Here is a 20,999-nt window from a genome sequence, read left to right on the forward strand (position 1 = left end):
TTGTTTAAAAAAATAAACCAGCCTTGCAGTCGACTTGTATTTTCTGTGTTATCTTTGAAATAACTGTAGGATGGGGAATAACTTCGCCCCCCCCATGGTTTCTCTTTCCTTATAAAGTGATGGCTTTTAATATTTGGCTTCCCCTCTACTTTTTTTTTTTTTTAATTATGCTATGTTAGTCACCATACAGTACATCATTAGTTTTTAGGGCTCCCCTCCTCTACTTGGAGTTTCTATCCAAAATACAGAAAAATTTCAGCTTGACTATCCTGAAACATTTTCAAGTCTCCCCCCATCCCCCTCCTTTTTTTTTTTTAAGGAAATGTAAAAGCTCCTGATTTAGAATATTAGGTTGTTTGTTCCAACAGGAGCAGAAATAAAATGTGGGGAAGGCTGTCTACATGTAAAGAGGGTAACAGCTCACTGTCCGTGAGTGGCAGTCCCGGGCTCCCCACCCTCCCCTAGAACTTGGCACAAATGAGGGGGTCTGGTGGCCTGTAACTGTCGAGTTCATAAGAACTAATTGTTATAATTAGCCTTGTTCCCTGGAGGAAGGGACTGCTAGCCCCCCAGCTGAGGGTTATGTCTTAGCTTTGAAAATCTAAGCAGGCTAGGCTTTAACCCCTGAAGGAGCTGTGGGCTGCCCACCCCCAGCCAGCCACCCCCCTAGCAGCTATACAGTAGACCAACCCAGCTTTCTGACCTCGGGTGGCCTCGCAGCGAGAGTCCCTTAGCAAACATAAGAGTGTCAAATGCAAGAAAGCTTTTAATAATCTCACGGAGTATTTAATACTCCTTGAGATGTTTTCTTTTTCTCACGACGTCAACAGATTAGCCAAGCCACAGGGAGGTGGGCAGGTGAGGGCTGGGTGGGGTTGCAGTTTCTCGTACCCTGTTGCTGGTCTCTGAAATCCTGTGCCTTATTCTTAGGATTAAGGATTCCTCGATGGGATTTCAGGTCCATTTCTAGGTCAGAGTGATTGTGCCTCCCCACTGGCCAAAGGTGTGAGGAGGAATGGGGCAGGTTTTTAAAACTCTGTGATGGCTTTGTTTCTGCTTTAACTTGATCTTCTTCTTGGGCCCAGGAAAGAGTCTGCATCTGCCAGAGTGGGGGGCCTGCTAACCTGTAAACACAGACAGCAAAGTTTGGGAGAAGGCAGTGAAAGAAGTCAGCATCTCTAAATCAATTTATGATGCATGCAAATCATGTTTTCAAATATTTACAGAGTCTCCGAGGGAATTACATCACTGTTTATAGCTGTTTTGATTGTTTTTTATGACTCAGGCCCGGTAGAGCCAAGCAATGTAATTCCTGAGAGATGCTGAGCCTACGCTTCGAGCCTCCCCTCCTGAGCGGAAAGTCGGGGCATAATGAGCAAAGCGCTCCCCGTAATAAACCGAGCGCTGGCTGAGCATTGGGGAATTATTAATGGGCTGCTGGGCGGCAGGAGATCGTTCCTCAGTTTACAAGTGGTGTGGGCGAGCTGCGGTGGCCCAGGAGAGACGGGAGTGCCCAGCCAGGATGCAGGTGCGGCTTTTGTATCTACCTCCTCTCGGGAGGGTTAGAAGATTCTGGCGGAACTAACTCAGGAATGATTGGGACTTGATGCTTATCCTCAGATTTCGGATTCCATCCCATGTGGTAAAACTGCCTTGACTTTGTTAAGAAAATTGTCAGAGGACAGGAGAGGGAGGGGACCCCGGTCTGCATGCATGGCAGTAGGGAGTGGACCAGCTCCTGTCCATCCTCCGTGACTCTGGTCCAGTCACTACAGCCTTGACCGGTGCATTTAGCACAAAAACCCCGCTCTGGCCCCGGGGAGCCTTGTCGATCTCCTCTTCCTCAGTGTCTTGAACACAAGTAAGGATCCACATCCAGCATCCTGGCGGGACAGTGTGGCACAGTGGAGGCAGTGAACTTGAACCTCATATTCCAGCTCTGCTTCTCAGTAGCTCTGTGACCTTGCACTTGATCCTTGACCTCTTTCTGGACTTAATGGATTAATCCTTGTAAAGTCTCAGACTAGTGTCACGTCTAGTACCCGGCATGCGGTCCGCTCAGGAGATGTTTGCTGTTATTATTCATCATCGTGACTTATATTATCAAGGCCAGGCGTTGAAACAACGTAGTAGGGTTTTAAAGCCTTGCTCACCCCCAGCAGTTGAGGCCATGAACTGATCAAAGGCTATTTAGAGAGCAGCCGGCTCCTGGGCACTGAGGGGGCTAATCACTGGGTATGTTAGCTGAGTTTGTATGAGAAGCCGTTCTTTAAATCTCTAAGCAAGTTTCAGAACAGCAAACATCTTCTGGTCTGGCAAGATAGCTCCAATGGGAGCATGCAAGAGTAGGGCATCCGAGAGGGGCTGGAGATGTCCCTGGGGGTCCCTGGGAAGGCCTGGATGCACTGCCGACCTGCAAGACTAGGAGCTTCTGGAGTCGAGTCCTGAGCCCCTTCCTCCTTTCCCAGGAGCATCCCCGTGGTGCAGACGCTTCGGACCACCACCCTGACCACTGCCTGTGCCGACCACTCAGACCAGCGCGTGGGCTACCTGGAGCACGTGGTGGCTCGCATCTCTATTTCCCACCCACGCCGGGGAGACCTCCAGATCCACCTCATTTCTCCCTCGGGAACCAAGTCTCAACTCCTGGCAAAGAGGTAAGGCCGGGCTGGCCTAGCAGGGCTGGGGTGGGGGGCTGGGGCTTATCAGGAGGGCCCATCCAGCCCGAGGTCACAGCCAACCCGTAGGGCACCCAGGCGGGTTGGTTCTTCCAGCAGCTTCCTCTTGGAGACGTCTGTTCACACGTAAGGCCGCCAACCTGAAACGTGGCCTTCAAAACCATCCTGGAAATCATTCGTTTCCAGGCAGGACTGACAAGGGTTTGTGGTTGCTTTGTTTAACGGAGAGGTTTACGGAATGCCGGCTCCGACTTACTTGCTCTTACAAGGGCACAGATGATCGTTTTTATCGTATTCATTCGGCATCTGACATGGGAACATGTATCGGAGGAGGACTGCCTCGCCCCCCGAAGCTTCCGCACGGCCGTCCAGTTGTACGTAGCGCTGTTGAACTTGTGTGGGCAGGAGGCACCGCGGGAGCCATGGCTTGCGTGAGGGCCCGGAGGCTGCTCTCGGCAGGAGTCTCACGCATGCGCCTGCGAGGCTCCCTGCTTAGCGAAGGCCCGAGAAACAGGCTCTGAATTCTGGAGCTACACATACAGTTCACGGAAAGCCATGGAGCCATTTCTTCCACAAGGTCAGACTCAAGGAGAAGTGCTTGGGTACATTCGTGCCAGCAGGTAGCTGGCATGAAGGGATTTATGGGAGCTTGGGGGAGGGGGAGACGGACTGGGGCTAAGAGGCAGAGGGAAGCGAAAGGTTTCAGGACAAGCTAGCATTTCCAGCTTCTCTTGAAAAACAGCTGGCAATTGAACTGTGTCCCCCGCCACCTCAGGGGGTACCCTGCCTCTGCCCGTCCCTGTGCCCTGGGCTGTGGCCCCACTCCCTGCTTGCCCACACTGGGCCCGCTTGACTCATTCGGGTTACCTGCCTGGGGTGGCAGCCGTAGTTGGGCTGTAGGGTGCAGAAATGGGGGTCGCGTGAATGCTTCCGGTCAGGACCCAGCAGGAGTTGCCCTTTATCTTAGCCCCCTTCCACCCCACCCCTACTTGGCAGAAGACAGAGAGATGGGCCTGCTGCGAGGACAGGCAGATGCAGGCCTTTGTCTGAAGGAGTGCAGAGCCGTGCCCTGCCCTCCTATCCCGGCCCGGTGGCTCTGCCCCACAGAGGGGCAAGCAGGCAGTGGCCAGCGGGCCAGCCCTGAGTTTGTCATCGGTGCCCTGGAACCAGCCCTGCGACCAGATCCTGGCTTCATGGGTTCCCAGGGCTTGGCCATCAGGCTCAGGCCCTACCCGGTTAGTTTCCACCCTCGTAGCACAAGAGCCACAGGGGGCGTCTCTCCCTCCTGAGGGTGGGCCTGGGCCACCCTCTGCCTCTGTCTGGAGGAGACAAGAATGGCTGTGAGCGGTCTGAGAGTGCCACCTGGCAGGACAGAGCCTTATGCTCTTTTGCATCCAGAGTTGCAATTACTGTTACTGGAACTTTAAGAAATTTCATCTAAAAGGCCAGATTTCTAGCATTCCTTGAAAGATCGGAGGTCCTCTGATGCGGGCTCTCGTTTCCTGTGCAAACTCCAAGCTGGAGCTGGACAGATGGGCAGGTCAGCTTCAGGCACGCGAGCCAGGCACAGGCTCCACTTGTCTGGGCTCCCGCGGGGGTCACCTCCAGGAGGCATCCGATGTGGTGAGCCCTGACGTTGAGCCAGGAACAGGGAACAGGCATCAGATGGTGACCTGGGTTGACTGAGAGCCGCCGAGAGGCTTCGAGGTTGGGGCAGCAGGTCGTGGGCCCACGGGGCAGCCATGACCTGCAAGGACCAGCACCGAGATGGGCTTTGGAGCCCAGAGACTCGAGCTGCTTCTACCCCTGCTCCTTCCCTTCCCAGCGGGGCACCCACGAGCCAGCCACTTCTCCTGTCTTTACTCCTCACCTCTGGAAATGTCACTTTACTCCTGTCGCAGTCAGGATTGCTACAGGAACTGGCTATGATGATGCAGATGAAAATGCCTGGCACGGGCAGCTGGCTTCCTGTCCTGTCCCGCTTCCATCCATCTACCTGACCTGGAAGAACCTTCCAGCACCCCAGCATCCCTCCTGGCTTCCTTGCACTCTGTTTTTCCTTCCCTTCTAAACTCCATCCTACTTCGGCCCAGCATGAGCCCCTCATATGAGAGAGAGTGGGTCCTGCCAAGTTCGTTGGGTTCCTGACGACCCGTGTGCTATTCCTGTGCCCTCAAGCACTTCAAACCTGCCTTACAGCCACTTGGCAGTCTTCTGAGTCTTGGGAATTTGTTTTTTTCCCAAGGCACAGATTTTGAGATTCTATCAAGAGTTTATATCTGGGGATCTATCACCTTCTCCTTTCCTTCACATCTTGCTCAATTTGGCACATTTTCAGGTTGCCAGATTTTTTTCACTGAGAGTTAAGCGGACATTTGTTAAGTATTTTGGCCCTTAAAAGACAGTTTGTCTTCGTTCTGTCCCATGCATTGTGTTCGGCTTGGCATCATGTGTGAAAATCAGCCCTGACCTTTGCAGTTTCTTGGCAGAAAGGACAGGCTGTGCCCCTCCCCCTCACTCTTCCCCACGCAGGGAACGTTCTCTCGATAAGATAAGCATGTTTAGGCACCTGTTGGATGTTCAGAGAACACCCAAATCAGGAATCCAATCTTACATCACACAGAACGTGCATCTGAACTTCCGACGAGCAATAAAAGCCCTTGGGATAAGACCCTGTCCCAAAAGAGAGATGCACAGTTAGACAGGGAGGGAAGAAGAGAGAACTGGAGATTGCTCCCCGGGTGTTGGAAGGAAGAGGGCGCCCGTGAGTTGCTTCCTGTTTCCTGCTCCCGTCAAACAAGAGAAAGAGGATCTGGGCTGAAGTCCCAGTCTGGAAAGACCTTGGGGTATGGAGGCTCATCAGAACCCCCGAGGGGGCGGCTCGCTGAGGGGAGGGAGCTCCTGCACCTCCCCACGCTGCACCCAGGGGTGCCTGCTGCACGTGCTGGAAGACAGCCAGGCCCGTTGGTTATGTCGTCTCCCCCAGCTGCCCCTGTTGAAGCTCTGTTAAGCCCTGGAGAGCTGCACGTTTCCTTCTTTGTATCTCCTGGAGAAGAGCACACAAGAACTGGCTCGAAGACAGATGGGAAGGTTTCATTCGGTCCACAAGCCAGCATTTTAGAAAGGCTTCCTTTGTGATGCCCCTGGGGCATGTGGCCTGGCCTCCGTCTGCTTTTGTGCACCCGGACAATGGGGTATGGGCTCTGGACGATCACTGCTGGGGTAGGAAGGGACCACACAGCTTCTGAAGGAATATTTGGGGTGGGGAGGTTTGCGGGCCTTCCTTGGTAACCTCTTAAGTACTACCTGGTGCTGGAAAGAACAAGAACAGGGGTCAGAATGCCCTCAAGTGAGTCCCAGCTCGGCCAGTTACTGGCTGTCGGACCTGCCACTGCTCACGACACTTGGGACCTCTCTGTCTATAAATGAGGATGGCAGGAGGGAGACCATTGCTGGCTGAGTCCCTGTTGGGCACCTGTGAGTCCTGCCAGTCTGCCTGCCTCTCAGAATATTTGGGGGACCCAATGGAAGAATGGAGGTGAAGTTGCTGGCCCGGGCTGGGTCCTCATGCAAGGGTTTGAAAGCAGTCACCTGCTTTTACCTCACTTTCGCCTCAGCTGAGGGCCAGGCCTCTTTTTCTTCTATTCTCAAAGCTGCTGCCTTTGAGGTACTGTTCAGCGGGATCGTACCGTCACCCAAGGAATAATCTCGAGGTGGGAGACAGCCCTCCTCGGACCTGGTCCCCGACCCACCACTCCTTTCCCGACCCTTTTGTGTTCTCACCCTGAGTCTCCAATTGCAGATTGCTGGATCATTCCAGTGAAGGGTTTACGAACTGGGAGTTCATGACCGTGCACTGCTGGGGAGAGAAGGCCGAAGGGGAATGGACCTTGGAAATCCAAGACATGCCGTCCCAGGTCCGCAATCCAGAGAAGCAAGGTCAGTGGCTCTCGGGAATTTCACACAGCACTTCGTATCTCACCCTTTTGTTCACTCCAGACTTTTATTTAAATGTAGTGTCTCTGGTAATTCTTTTTTTTTTTTTTTAATGGAGGCACAATTCCCCATGCAAATCCTTTTTAAAGTGTGTAAGTAAATGGCCTTCAGAACATTCCCCACTTACCTAATCCAGGACTTTGTCAACACTCCAAAGGGATGCTCTCCACACCCACGAATCAGACCCTGCGCACTCTCCCAGCCCCAGCAACCCCTAATCGACTTTCTGTCCCTATGGATTTGCCTCTTGCGGACATTTCACGTAAATGGAATCATACGATACGTCGCCTTTCGTAACTGGTTCTTCCGGTTAGCATGACGGTTTCTAGCCTCCTCCATGTTGTAGTAGGTATCCGTGCTTCATTCCCTTTCATGACTAAATACGATTGAAGTGTATGGATATGATCGTATATATAACACTGGGTTTATCCTCTCCTGAGCTGATGGACAGTTGGGTTGTTTCTACTTAATGGCTATTGTGACTCTTGCTGCTTTGAACATCCTCACGTAGGTTTTTATGTGGGCGTACGTGTCCAGTTCCCTTGGTTGTGCACCCGGGAATGGAATGGCTGGGTCGTAAGGTGATGCTATGTTTGACTGATTGAAGGACCGACAGACTGTTCTCCACAGTGGCTGTACCATTTTACATTCCTACCAGCATGATGGGAAGGGTTTAGTTTCTCTCCGTCTTCATCAACACTTGTTTTATTATTTTCATTTTCTTCTCCTTCTAGCCATCCTTGTGGGCGTGAAGCATATCTCATTGTGGTTTTGATTTGCACTAATTTCCCTAATGACTAATAATGCTGATGCATCTTTTCATGGGCCTATTGGACATTTTTACATCTTCTTTGGAGAAATGTCTATTCAGATCTTTTGCCTATTTTAAAAACTAGGTTGTTTGTCTTTTATTATTGGGTTGTAAGAGTTCTTTAACTATTCTGGATACTAGATCCTGACCAGTTACCCGATTTGCAAATGTTCTCTTCCATTCTGTGGGTCGTTCTTTCCCTATATTGATTGTGCCCTTTGATGCACCCCCAAAGTTTTCAATTTTGATGAAATTCAGTTTATTTTTTCTTTTATAGCTTGTGCTTTTAGTGTTGTATTTAAGAAACTATCACCTGATTGAAGGTCAAGATTGAAATCCGTATTCTTCTAGGAGTTCTATGGTTTTAACTCTTACACTCAGGACTTTGATCCATTTTGAATTAATTTTCCATATACTGCAAGGTAAAGATGTAGACTCATTATTTTGCGTATGACTATTTAGTTTCCCCAACACCATTTGCTTTAAAAAAAAAAAAAAAAAGTGTTCCATCCTCCATTGGGTGATTTTGGCACCCTTGTTGAAAATTAATTGGCTATAGGTTTATGAGTTTATTTCTGGACTCTTGGGTCTAGTCTGCTGGTCTGTTCACCTGTCCCTGGGGCAGTACCACGCTGTTTTGATTACCGTAGCTTTTGTAGCAAGTTTCACCATTGGGAACTATCTCCAGCTTTGTTTTGGTGATTCTGGGTCCGTTGCAATTCCATACAAATTATAGGATCATCTTGTCGCTTTCTGGGGTTGGAGGGGAAGTAGTTGGAATTTTGATAGAAATTTCACTGAGTCTAGTTCAATTTGGGGAATATTGCCATCTTAACAATATTGAGTGTTCCAATCCATGGATATGAATGTCTTTTCCTTTATTTCGGTCTTCTTCCCTTTCTTTCAGCGTTGTTTTGTGGTTTTCAGTCCACACGTCTCGTGCTTCCCTGGTGACATTTGTCCCTCAGTATTTTGTTCTTTCTGATGCTATTGTAAATGGAAGGGGTTTCTTAATTTTGCCCTCAGATTGTTTTTTTCTCTGGAAAGGCAGTCTTTTGTCACTCTCTTTTTGGCTCATAACCATTTCTTGAAGCAGTCTTTATTAAATTCCTACTTTGGGCCAGGCACTGATGGAGGTGATGTGGATACACCGGGAGAGAAAACGAGGATAATCATTACGTCTTCTGCTGTGGTCACCGACAGCGGTCTCTGACGTCTTCATCTCTCTCTCTCTGTCAGATTCAGACTCATGGTGAAAGGCAAGGACTAGGCTCCAGTCTTGCTTCTCTGTGGAGACGTTTCCCTGAGGTTTGCTTTCACTTTTCTGTTGTTCCCAGGGGCCTACTTCTTGATCATGCTAGAACCTTCTGCCCTGTTCCTTTTCTGAATTTTTCATGAGGCACAGTTTCGGGGGATTTTTTTTTTTTCAACCAGGGAGAAGAAAAGAGCATTGACTTGCCTTATGTAGAAAATTGACTTTAAATGATCAAGTCATCTAAAAGGTTCCCCTGCTCCCCCTCAATCACTTTCTTTCTGCCTTTAGGATAATAAATGGCTATTTTGAAAAGACATTACTGTAACAAAGTCTAAAAATACAAAAATGCAAAATTTTAAATCACTGGAAATTCACGTATTTTAAAAGTCAGAAACTCCTGAATTCTTTTTAAAAGCCCCGGAGTGCCTGGCCTGCTGTTAAAAGTTAAGGCCCGACGTCTCCTGCCACTTGCATCCTCAAGCGTTCCCTGCTCTGCGGGCACAGGCAGACTTCCAGCGCCCGTCAGCACCGCCGCTTGCCCCGGGGGGCCGGCACGACAGAGGCTGGCGGCCGCACCCACGCAGGCACATGCTTCCCTTGAGCTGTGTGTTCACACGGCCCAACTTGTCTGTCCGAGGCCCGTGTCTGTAGCAGGGAAGAGCGTGCACACTGCTGTGATTCTCGTAGATGGTTATTTACACTTCTAAGAACTTTGCAAGTCAGGGTCACTCCCTGGGCCTCGGTGTCCTCGGCTGGCTGGGAAACAGAGCGGAGCGAGATGCTCTCTGAGACCTATGAGAGGAAGTGCCCCTCTCTGAGGCAGTGGCCCAAGTGGCTCGTCCACATCCTGGAGGGGGTCTTGCTGACCTGAGGTGACCCCTTCCCCATCTCTAGCCTGTCCACATCCCACTCCTCTTCCTGACCCGCTGGAGCTGTCCTCCTCCTGCAGGGGTGGGGTGGGTGGCGAGATCACAGGTGCCCAGGAGATCCCAGACCCTCCAGACTAGCACTTTTCATGGGCGGGTGTATCAACATGCAGGTGCTGTTGGGGTGTGTCAAGTGGTACACCAGATCCTGCAAGACCAGAGGGCGCCGGGCTTTTTAGGCCATCACAAGGATTGATGGGAAGCCACTGGGGGATTTTAAGCAGAGTAGAGAGATGATCTGAACTTCTGTGTTAATAGGCTCACTCTGACAGCTTGGTTAGACTACCCTAAGTGTGGTTGGAGAGGGGGAGAGGCTCAGAGGCAGGGAGGCCAGTTAAGAGGTCATCACAATAGGAGAGAAGGTGACTCAGACCAGGGTGGTAGCAGTAGAGATATTCGAAGCAGTCAGATTGCAAAAGCAGTGGCCGACAGATCAGAGGGCTACCAGAGAAGAGAGGGGGCATCGATGACTCCAGAAGTTTTGTTCTGTGCAGTGCAAGAATGGACTTAACAGTTTCCTGGATATGCAACATTGCAGGGGTGGGGGTGCTGGAGAGAAGATCAGGAACTCAGTTGGGGGTGGGGCTACCTGTGACAAATCCAGGTGGAGATGTGTACCTGGTTGTCAAGGTGGAGGTCGGGGCTGGAAATACACGTTCAAGTGTTGTCAGCAAGTAGCTGGTAGCGAAAGCCACAGTGTGGACAAGCTCTCCCAGGAGGTCGGGGCTGGAAATACACGTTCAAGTGTTGTCAGCAAGTAGCTGGTAGCGAAAGCCACAGTGTGGACAAGCTCTCCCTGGGGTCCTCCAGGGGTGGGCACTGGGAGGAAATCTATTTACGCCATGATGATTCTCCCAAGTGCAGGTACCGAGCTTGGGGGTTGCCGTGGTACCCAGCACAAAATCACATGCCACGCATCTCCCCACAGCCCTTCCCACCGCCTCAGCTCCCTGGCTCCTGCCCTCATTTTCCACGCTGATCTCCCGAAACTTGTCTTCTGGATCCTGCCAGGTTCCCAGTGCCTTTGCTCTGTGGGTCATTACAGGTGTGCAGTGGCCATTTGGTGAATGAATGAGTCCAGTCGGAACGTTCTGTGATCACCACATGATCAGCTGCTCTGTGTGCTACAGCAGACGCCTGCTTAGCAATGCAGGGGTTACCCCCAAGGCTCCCCCCACCCCCTGTGTGAAATCCCGAAACAGGCCGGTGTCCATCCTTGGTCCTGATTAGAACCTGGGTCTTCGGCTGGGTGAGACAGGACCAGGAAAGCTCTTCTAGCTCTGACCTTTGGTGGCGTATTGGAATTTGGGGGACTGGGACACGCTGTCCAGAGAGTCTGCACATTCCTGCAGCTGTTCCTACGGCAGTTCATTTGCACAAGAGTTACCCTGGAGGGAGGTGCCGCTCCCCAGCTGGCCTTTGCAGAAACAAGTGTAGGCAAGCGGGCCCGCCACTGCTGCTGTATTTCAAGCCCTTCTTTCTGTGTGCAAGCAGGATGGGTGCCTCTCTCTGGGCTGCATGCTCAGCACACCCAGGCATTAGCGTGTCCTCCCTCTGCAAAAGGCGGATTTGCTCTTAGTTCCAGCAGCATCTCTCTGGCGGGGGCGGGGGGGGGAGTGAGAATGAGCTTTCACCCAGTCTGCCTTTCAAAGCAGGGCTACCTCCAACCCTGACACGTTCGGGTCAGTCTGGTGGTGTCTGTTAGGGACCTCAGCCACAGAAGGCGATGCCAGTTGACCAAAGTTTCCCACTGATTCCAGTGTTCCAGGGCCCAGGAGAAAGGCAGGCCTGGGAGCTGCCTTTCAGTGTGGTCGGTGCTTAGGACATGATCAATCCCAAAGCACATGTCTTTCCCTCCCTAGTTGTCGGGTCAGGGTGGCCTCTCAGCACCAGGTCACCACCAGTCTTGGTGCCAAGAATAATGCAGCAAATACCAAGACAGGCTGGCCAGAAAGAGCAGTGCAGTTCTCGTTTCTCTACACTGCTTCCGAGACCCTGTTTTGGGGATGAGGTGCTGGTACCTTTGTGATTCACTTCAATATCCTTCAAATCTCTGCATCTCACTTAATTGCTTAAGCAAGCAGACCAACCAGCGCAGCTCCAATGGCGTGCTCTGAAATAGTACTGTAATGTCTCCGTTAAGACCAGGGTTTATTAAGTAACCATGTCTTCTCAATATGCCAGCTCAAGCAATCCTCACCTCCTGTCAGATTGAACCTGATTTATGTCATTCGTTTGAAAACTATTTTTTGAAGACTGAGTCACAGATTAGTCATTCCTGTTCCTCTTCAGTTCCTGGGCCAAGGGAAGGGTGTGTCTGCTCCCAGGATCACTCTCCTCCGGGAGACAAGCAAGGAGTGGAAAGGAGCACGCGTCCTGATTCACAGCTGTGTTGTGCTTACAGGTGGCTTTTCATTCATTCTTGTGTTCTGCACACCTGTATTGAACTCTACTGAGTGCTGGATCCGGGCACACTGGGACCTTGCCCCTGACTGGGGAAGAGGCGTGGGCCCTACGGTGAGGGTTGGGGAGTGGGCTCGGCAGGGAGCCCAGCGCCCAGGGTGGGCATGCAAGCCAAGCACCCCGCAGACCACCCCAGGTGCCATCCAGAGCCCGCAAGGCCTGGGCCAGGGAGCTGGTGGCAGTGGGCCCAGAGCCTAGGTTCCACCTTGCAGAACATCTTCTGGAGAAGTATGGCTGCATTTTAGAAGGTTTCCGTCTGGAATGCTCAAAATGTTAAGTCTGGGTCTTTCTGAAGCAGGAAGTTTCAGTCCTCTGGGAAACGTGTCTGCCTCAGTCCCCTGCATCTGGTTTGGAACAGGCCTGGGAACGGTCAGATCCTCCTGCCTCCACTTTTCCCACATCTCTGATGTCTTAGTCTGTTCAAGCTGCTGTACCACAGTGCTGGAGACTAGGTAGCTTGTCCACAGCATAAAGTCATCTCTCAGTTCTGGAGGCGGGGGAGTCCCAGATCAGGCTGCCAGCGCCGGCGGGTTCTGGGGAGGGCTCTCTGACCTGTTGCAGGTGGTCGCCTTTTCCTTGTCTCCTTACATGGTGGGAGCTCAGCAAGCTAACTTTCTGGAGTCACTTTTAGTAAGACGCTAACCCCATTCACGAGGGCTCCACCCTCCTGATCTAATCACCTCCCTAAGGGACCACCTCCTACTGCCATCACACTGGGGGCAGGTTTCAACATGTGAATTGGGGTGGGGGGTGTGGGTGGATGGCTCAGTCAGTTAAGCATCTGCCTTCAGCTCAGGTCATGATCCCAAGCCCCGTGTCAGGCTCCCTCTCCCAATGCCCCTCCCCTCGCTCCTGCTCTCTATCTCTCTCTCTCTCTCTCAAATAAATAAATAAAATCTTTAAAAAATATATATGAATTGGGGGGCATCCAAGCATTCAGTCCGTAATGACACCCAGCCTTGGTGCTATGCCTTTTCTCCTGTAAGATGAGGATGAACACACCTGGCTAAGGTGTAGAAGATGACGACCCAGACCAAGTAACTTAGGATCGGCCCCCCTCCCATCCTGCCCTCCTCGCCTCAGAGCCCACATTGGTGGTCACACCTGGGGCACAAGGCAAAGTACCACTCAGGCCAGCCCCTGCCCAGGTAGGCATCCTGCATGGTCCCCTGGGGTGCAGGGAAGCCCCCAGCACCTCCTTGTGACCTGGGGCTCCTGCGAGCACCCTGATGCACATGGCACTGTGGGTCCTCCCCTGCTCAGCTGGAAGTGACCTTGGCCTTGAGCGGCACCAGGGCTGTCTTTGCTCAGGGCTTCTCTCATTCACTCGGCACGCCCTTAGACTGCACACGGGCGCCATGCCAGATCCGCGGGGCAGGCACAGGTCGAAGCGTGCTTCTTCATTCTTTGCCCCTGCACCCCACTCCGCCCTGAGGACTCAGCTCCGTGCCCTGCATGGAGAGCTTCACCAGGGCTGTAGTTTGTCCCTGTCCCGGGCCCTCGCTCTTTCACAACCACCTGAAGAGCTTGGGCACCTCCCACCCTCTTCCCTGGTGAGGGGAGTTGCGAGACATGGACTTGAAATGAAAAATATCATCAGGCAAGCTTTCCAGTCCTCTTTCTGTAATCAACACCGTGTATCTTGTCCCATGGCTCCGATGGGCTTTAGTTTCACAGAGTTGGTATTCACAGAGTCATAAATAGACTGAGATGATGGCATTTTTAAAACTTCTATGTCATTTCTCTTGAATGCAGAGAATTCACTTTTTCTCCCTGATTGAAATTTCTCTTCTTTTTTTTTACCCCCTAGTCTTGCCTCTGATTCCAAAAAAACAGCAACCCACACAGGCCAGGTTTTCCTTGGTTTCACCAGCATTTCCAGATTCCCACTGATCTAGGGGAGCAGTAAAATGTAGCAAAGAGGGGAATGGGATGATAGCCAGTGTTTCTGCACTCTCCATCAAGTACTGCTGTCATGTGATCTCACTGCTAAAAGTCAGTATAGAATCAGAGCAACTTAGGGGCGCCTGGGTGGCTCAGTCATTAAGTGTCTGCCGTCGGCTCAGGGCCTGATCCCAGGGTCCTGGGATCGAGCCCCATGTTGGGCTCCCTGCTCTGCTTGGAGCCTGCTTCTTCCTCTCCCACTCTCCCTGCTTGTGTTCCCTCTCTCGCTGGCTGTCTCTCTCTCTCTCTCTGTCAAATAAATAAATAAAATCCTTAAAAAAAAGAGAGAGAATCAGAGCAACTTAAACAGCCCTAGATGATGATACGGAATTAAGGTTTATGAAAAAAAAAGGTTCTTATCGCTAGTGGTACATATGATCCTATTTACCAGTGAAGTATTAATGAGATCTAGGATTTACTTTAATTTTTTTAAAGATTTTATTTATTTATTTGAGAGAGAGAGTGAGCGAGAGAGAGAGAGAGAGAAGGAGCAGGGGGCAGAGGCAGACAAAGAGGGAGAAGCAGACTCCCTGCTAAGCAGGGAGCCTGATGTGGGACCCCATCCCAGCACCCCAGGATCACAACCTGAGCTGAAGGCAATGCTTAACTGACTGAGCCAGCCAGGCACCCCTAGTATTTGCTTTAAGATACTTCAGGAGAGGGGCGCCTCGCTAGCTTAGTCAGTAGAGCGTGTATCTCGGGGTCAAGCCTGGATCTCGGGGTCAAGCCCCATGTTTGGGGTAGACCTTACCTAAAAAAAATTTAAAAATAAAAAATAAATACTTCAGGGGACATGGGGTGGAGGGAGTGAGCAGGGATAGACAGAAGAAAATGTGCAGGACATTGGTGATTGTTGACACTGTGATGGGGACATGGGAAGTCGCTGTATTGTTGTCTCTATTTTGTCTTTATTTGAAAATTTCCATGTGAAATTGGGGAAAATAAAGATACACCTTGGGAGAGCATTTCTTCCCAAGAGGTCAAACATGGAAGACTTTCTTAGAGATTTAGGTTGCACAATTAAATAAAATAACAACGATAATGTTGCCTGGGAGCAAATATACCTTAATTCCCCATAAGTGTATAAGGAGCAAAAAGGTTCCATCTGCCATGGGAGAGCTAGTTTCTTTGGATTAGGTTATTCGGACTTTCTTTACCCTGGAATCTATCTAGGAATAAGGCAGGGCGTCAAACTGTGTGTATGAGCACAGGGATTGGAGTGGGTATCGTGTGTGTGTATGTGTATATATATATATATATATATATATATATATATATATATATATATATGCAGGTGTGTGTATATGCATGAATGTGTATGTATTATGTGTGTGGGGTGTGGGTGTAGGTGGGTACATATATATATGAGTGTGTGTGTGTGTATTTGCTTATTTTTATTTTATTTTTTTTTAAGATTTTATTTATTTATTTGACAGAGATAGAGACAGCCAGTGAGAGAGGGAACACAAGGAGGGGGAGTGGGAGAGGAAAAAGCAGGCTCCCAGCGGAGGAGCCCGATGTGGGGCTCGATCCCAGAACGCTGGGATCATGCCCTGAGCCCAAGGCAGACGCTTAACGACTGAGCCACCCAGGAGCCCCGTATTTTCTTATTTTTAAAGAACCGACATGCCATAGAGGTTCAGCTCCAGAGCCAGCCTGCCCACCAGATCCATATTCTGCCACTTGCCAGCCGTGACCTGACAGATCATTGCCATTCTCTGAACCTCGGTGCCTCTTCTGCATAGGGCCTTGGAAGGGTTAAATTTAGAAGTCTGTGTCAAGTGCTTGGTGTGATATTATTAACATGCTTCCTCACGGCAATCGTATTGTGAGTGTTTCGATCCTCATTTTGTGGGAGAGGAAGCTAGTTCCAATCTACGCAAAAGACCTTGACTGAGCTCACGCAGCCGCAAGGGCAGAGCCTCGCTCGGTGACCACAGGCAGCCTTCAGTTGATGTTTCTCTTTTTAGCCCTGTGGCCAGTGGTTTTCCTATATCTGGGCGTTAGGATATTTTTGGTTGGTTTTTTTATTTTAAGCGTCCTAATTATAAGATAGAGATCAAATCAAATATTGAAGTCTAACAGGTGCCTTGTACTTGGGGGGTCTGCTGTGTGCTGTGTGCATGACTTCTAGAAAGTGTTTCTCCTGAGAGGCTGCTTCATTTGGACTGAGAGTCAAGCGAGCATGGGTGTGGGCACAGCCCTTTATTTATTTTATTTTATTCTTTTGACCCACCAGAGCACTTGAAACACAATAGGCATTTAGAATAGATGGTTATTGATTTTTAAAGGGTTTTCCTCTGTACTGTGTCTCCGGCTTCAATATCATTGAGATAGCCACTTTTTACAAGTCTACTGTTGATTTTTGTTTTAAAGATTTTATTGATTTACTTGAGATAGAACAAGAGCAAGAGAGTGAGAGAGAGAGAGAGAGCCTAGAGGGAGAGGGAAGAGCTAACTCCCCATTGAGCAGAGAGCCCAACGCAGGGCTCAATCCCAGGACCCTGAGATCATGACCTGAGCCAAAGGCAGCTGCTTAACCGAGTGAGCCACCCAGGCGCCCCACAAGTCTACCATTTAAAGACAATCTCAGTCAATATCACCATGAAATTAAAGGGGTGGGAGGAACCTAACTGAATGAACTTAAAGCTCATCTGGAAGAATGAACACAGAGAATCACAACAGAACATCGAAAAAAATTAAATGCAGGTATTCAAACATACAGGCGACCCTTGTACAGCACAGGGGTTAGGGGTGCCAACGCATGGCAGAGTCAAAAATCCACATATACCTTCTGACTCACAGGGCGCTTGCGTGGCTCAGTCGGTTAAGCATCTGACTCTTGGTTTTGGCTCAGCTCATGCTCTCAGGGTTGTGGGATTAAGCCCCACATCGGGCTCCACGGTCAGTGGGGAGTCTGCTTAAGATCCTCTCCCTCTGCCCCTCCCCTGCTCTCTCTTTCTCTCTCTCTCTTGGATAAATAAATAAATCTTAAAAAAAAAAAAACTTCTGACTCCCCAAAATTTAACACGAATAACCTACTGTTGACTGTAAGCCCTACTGATAACATAAGCAGTTAACACGTATTTTGTATATGTATTGTATACTATATTCTTCCAGTAAAGAAAGCTTGAGGAAAGAAAATGTCATTAAGAATATCATAAGGAGGGGTTCCTGGGTGGCTCAGTTGGTTAAGCATCTGCCTTTGGCTCAGGTCATGATCCCAGGGTCCTGGGATGGAGTCCTGCATCTCCCTCTGCTGCTCCCCCTGCTTGTGCGGGCTCACTCTCTCTCTATCTGTTGAATAAATAAATTTTAAAAATCTTTAAAAAAAAAAAAAAGAGTATCATAAGGAAGAGAAACTACTTTCACAGTGCTGTATTTACCGAAAAAAATCCATGTATAAGTGGACCCATGCAGTCCAAATCCATTTGTTCACAGCTCAACTGTATTTTTAAACTGAAATAATTAAAACAGTATGACCGTGGTGCTGGTATAGAGAGATAAGTCAGGGGGAACAGAAAAAGCGTCCACAAGTAGACCCACAGAGAAACACTAAGTATAGCATTTCCAATTGGTGGTGAAAGAATGGGGTACTGAATAAAAGCTCTTGACAACTGGCTAGCCATTGGAGAGGAGAGCATGATTTGGGTAGATTTATACACATAAAATCAGAAACTTCTGCTTGGCAAAAAATACCATAAAATTAAAATTAGAAAAATATTTATGAAATATTTTGGATGAACTCGAGTAACCCACAGATGGTCTCCTTCACTTCACTCAAGCCTGATGGCGGCTAGCATTTTCTGTAAAGGGCCAGATAGTAAATATATTAGGCTTTCTGGTCTCTGTGACAAGTGCTCAGCTCTGCCATTATAATATGAAAAGCGCCCTAGAAAATATGTAAGTGAATGCATATGCTGTGTTTCACCAGGACTGTACAAAATCAGGTGGGGGGTCCGTGACCAAAGTTTGTTGCTTTATGCTCTAGCCTCTTTACAAATTGCAGCTGAATGGAGAACTCTGTTACCTTGTAATTAAGAGGCCTGTTTATGTGGGTGTTGTTTGAGGCCTGTCATCCTGTCCCCATTTACCCACCCGTGGACCCCCATTGTCCTATGTGCATGGTAACGAGGAGCACTCCAGGGGGCAAGTGTGTGTGTGTGTATATATATATGAATGTGTGTATATATATATGTGCAATATTACAAATTTTACTGATACAAAGTATGTATAGCACACAGCTAGCAAATAATAATAAAATGCACTGTTCGCGCTGTTGAATTACGTATAGCCCATTGATTCTGAGAGAAGGCTTTCATTGATTTTTGCCAAACTTGTATCTATAGCCAATCTGTGGTTGCAATTGATGAACAGCTGTCCTTTGGCATAAATATAAGTTGGAACTTCTTTGCCAGCGATGTGGGCAACCTCATTGTTGAACTGGATGATAGTTTTCAAACACTGGAAGAATGTTGCCTCAATGTTCTGATGCTGTCGCCAGTGTAATGGCTGACTACAGATATAATGCACTTTTAAGTTTAATCTGCATTACAACTATTTCCTCCTCCATCACTCTCTGAAGTCTAGAAAATCAACAGTAAATCAAGCCCGGTTTTGTAGTGTTTATCGATTTCTGCATGTCAGTGCTCGCCCCGTGGCTATTTCAAGCCACCAGTGCAATGTCGGAAACAGTAACCACAAGTCGATAGTATTTCTACTGTATAGATAGAATAGATGTAAATAACTCCCAAAGCATGGATAATGACAAAATTCAGTAAAATGATTAGGAAGTGATGATTTTTGAGTATTTATTACCTTTGTTTTCAATATGATTTATTAAGTATAAGTTTATATCACTTAATTTTTAATAACGGCTGTATTTATCAATCAGTTCACAAAGTTCCTGAAAATGTTGACAATCGATACATCAGTGCGAAGTGGCCCTAGCATACCACTAGAGTCATAGAGATAAAGGACTATCTTATTGGGAATCATAGAGATAAAGGACTATCTTTCGGGATGGGTGTCCTTTAAGGGAGATGCATTCAATGTATGACCAAGGCTCAGACTTTATAATGTGCTCTGTCCCCCAGCCCCCATCTCCTCGTTATTCCAGCAGAACCAGCCCATCTCTGAGTGGAGCCTTGGAGCCTCCCTCAGGACTAGACATCACAATCAGGGGCTCTCATTTCATTGGTTTATTTCTTCTCAAGACCGACTCAGAAGGGTAAAGGTCTAATTGCCATTGGTTTAACTGCTTATTTAACAAATCAAACTATTTTTCTAGCTACTAAATGTTGCTAATCAGTAAACAGTTGTCATTTGAATTCTCAAAATGCTAAAAAGTCATTTTTCCAAGACAGGGAGTGAAAAAAAAACAATCTTTGGTATAAAAAAAATTGCAATACACGGGCAGACACTTTCTTTTTCTCTAGCATCTCAACCCCCACAATTAGATGATAGCAAACAAAGCTTTATATACTAACACAGCCTTTATATATGAAGAGTGGTTACAAATCACTAAGAAATACACAAAGCACCCCAGTACAGAAATCAGCGAAGAGCCTAAAAGACAGTTCATAAAGAAAAAATGTTAAATAACCAGTGAACAAAAGGTATTCAGTCTTTGTAGCAATCGAAGAAAATATAAATTAAAACACGGGAAGGTAAATACTCTGCTAGCAAGCCAACAATCAGAAGTGCCAGAGATTGTGAGGCAAATACCCAGAATGTCCGTGGTATTCTGCACTTGGGGTCACAGTGTGATTTGGTGAAAAGAACATGAATGTTGAAGCAGTAAGGCTTCAGGCCCAATACTGGCTCTACCAGCTACTGGCTGGGGGACCTTGTGAGTAATAGTAATTCTCTCAGAGGCGTGTTGTGAGCACCTGATGGGAGTGAACTTTTCTAGCCCAGCCTGGCATGTAGTGGGTTGTCATGGAAACTCAGGTTCCAAACACCCCCCACCCGCACTCGCTTGCTACAAGCTGGGGTTCTAATCATAGCCTTTTGGAACTGGTCCATTTGACCTCTGGCGAAGGTCCAGCCCAGAGGTAACTGGCAGAGACCAGTCTCAGTGCCTTTGAGGAAGGTTGAACTGGCTCTGCTTTTCTGGAGAACCCAGGAATTTGGAAACAGTAGCATCCAGGATTGCTGTTCTGAGTGCAAGCTGGATCACCATGTAATCAAGGGACTGACTGGAAAACTCAAGTCTTGAACTCAGCAGGTGCATTTCTATTCATTCTTCTTCTTAAGCAATGTTTTTTTTTTCCCAATAAAAGAAACCAAAACTTGCTAACCAACCGCTTGCTTTTGACACTGCTGCGAGGAGATCTTACCCCACAAACAGACTGGCTTTTCAGTGGCCTTTGTGGCGGGTGCATTCCCCAGAGCCAGAGCTGCTTAAGAAGTTCTCACACATCTTGGCTTTCTTTTGGAGCTCAGCCCAGTATACCCAACTCCACCTGCTCGCTTCCGTGGAATCCCATCTTTGCTTCTCTCCTTAGCACAAACGTGAAAGTTGAAGCCCGGGCGAGATCAAAGAAGTTCAGGAAGAATTTTAGTGCTTTTGCCAAAACCTGCAGAGTAAGGTATCGGGGCACAGACAAGCTATGAAGATCAAGCCCCAACCACAGTCCATTTGACTTGACCGTGACCTGGTGGGTGGCGGGAGGAAGACCAGGCTGCCGTGTAAACTGGAGTCGTGGCACAAGATTCAGGCTCTGGGTCCTGTTTGGGGTGAGCTCAGAGCAGGATGTCTGGCAGGTGTGGTCTGAGTTCCAGTAAGCCACTTGCTGGCTTGGTCTCCATTACTGTACATGTGTGATGGGAATAATAATACTTATGAATACTACAGAATTTTTACTTCCTGGGCCTGGATGAGATTCAAATGTAGGAAGATTTTATATGAAAAAAAAAACTTC

General features: G+C 48.7%; 1 protein-coding gene across 4 annotated transcripts in view; it reads left to right on the top strand.

Annotated features, from left to right (window-relative positions):
• The window catches only part of PCSK6 (proprotein convertase subtilisin/kexin type 6), a 179,203-nt gene that overhangs the window by 118,944 nt on the left and 39,260 nt on the right, over positions 1–20,999 (top strand). For all 4 annotated transcript variants that reach the window (XM_026510261.4, XM_048221121.2, XM_057303755.1 and 1 more), the window contains 2 exons: positions 2,469–2,657; positions 6,481–6,617. In XM_026510261.4, the coding sequence (XP_026366046.3) occupies positions 2,469–2,657; positions 6,481–6,617 (326 nt within the window). The remainder of the gene's footprint in view (positions 1–2,468; positions 2,658–6,480; positions 6,618–20,999) is intronic.

Source organism: Ursus arctos, unplaced genomic scaffold (genome assembly GCF_023065955.2).
Source record: "Ursus arctos isolate Adak ecotype North America unplaced genomic scaffold, UrsArc2.0 scaffold_28, whole genome shotgun sequence".
Classification (NCBI taxonomy): Eukaryota; Metazoa; Chordata; class Mammalia; order Carnivora; family Ursidae; genus Ursus; species Ursus arctos.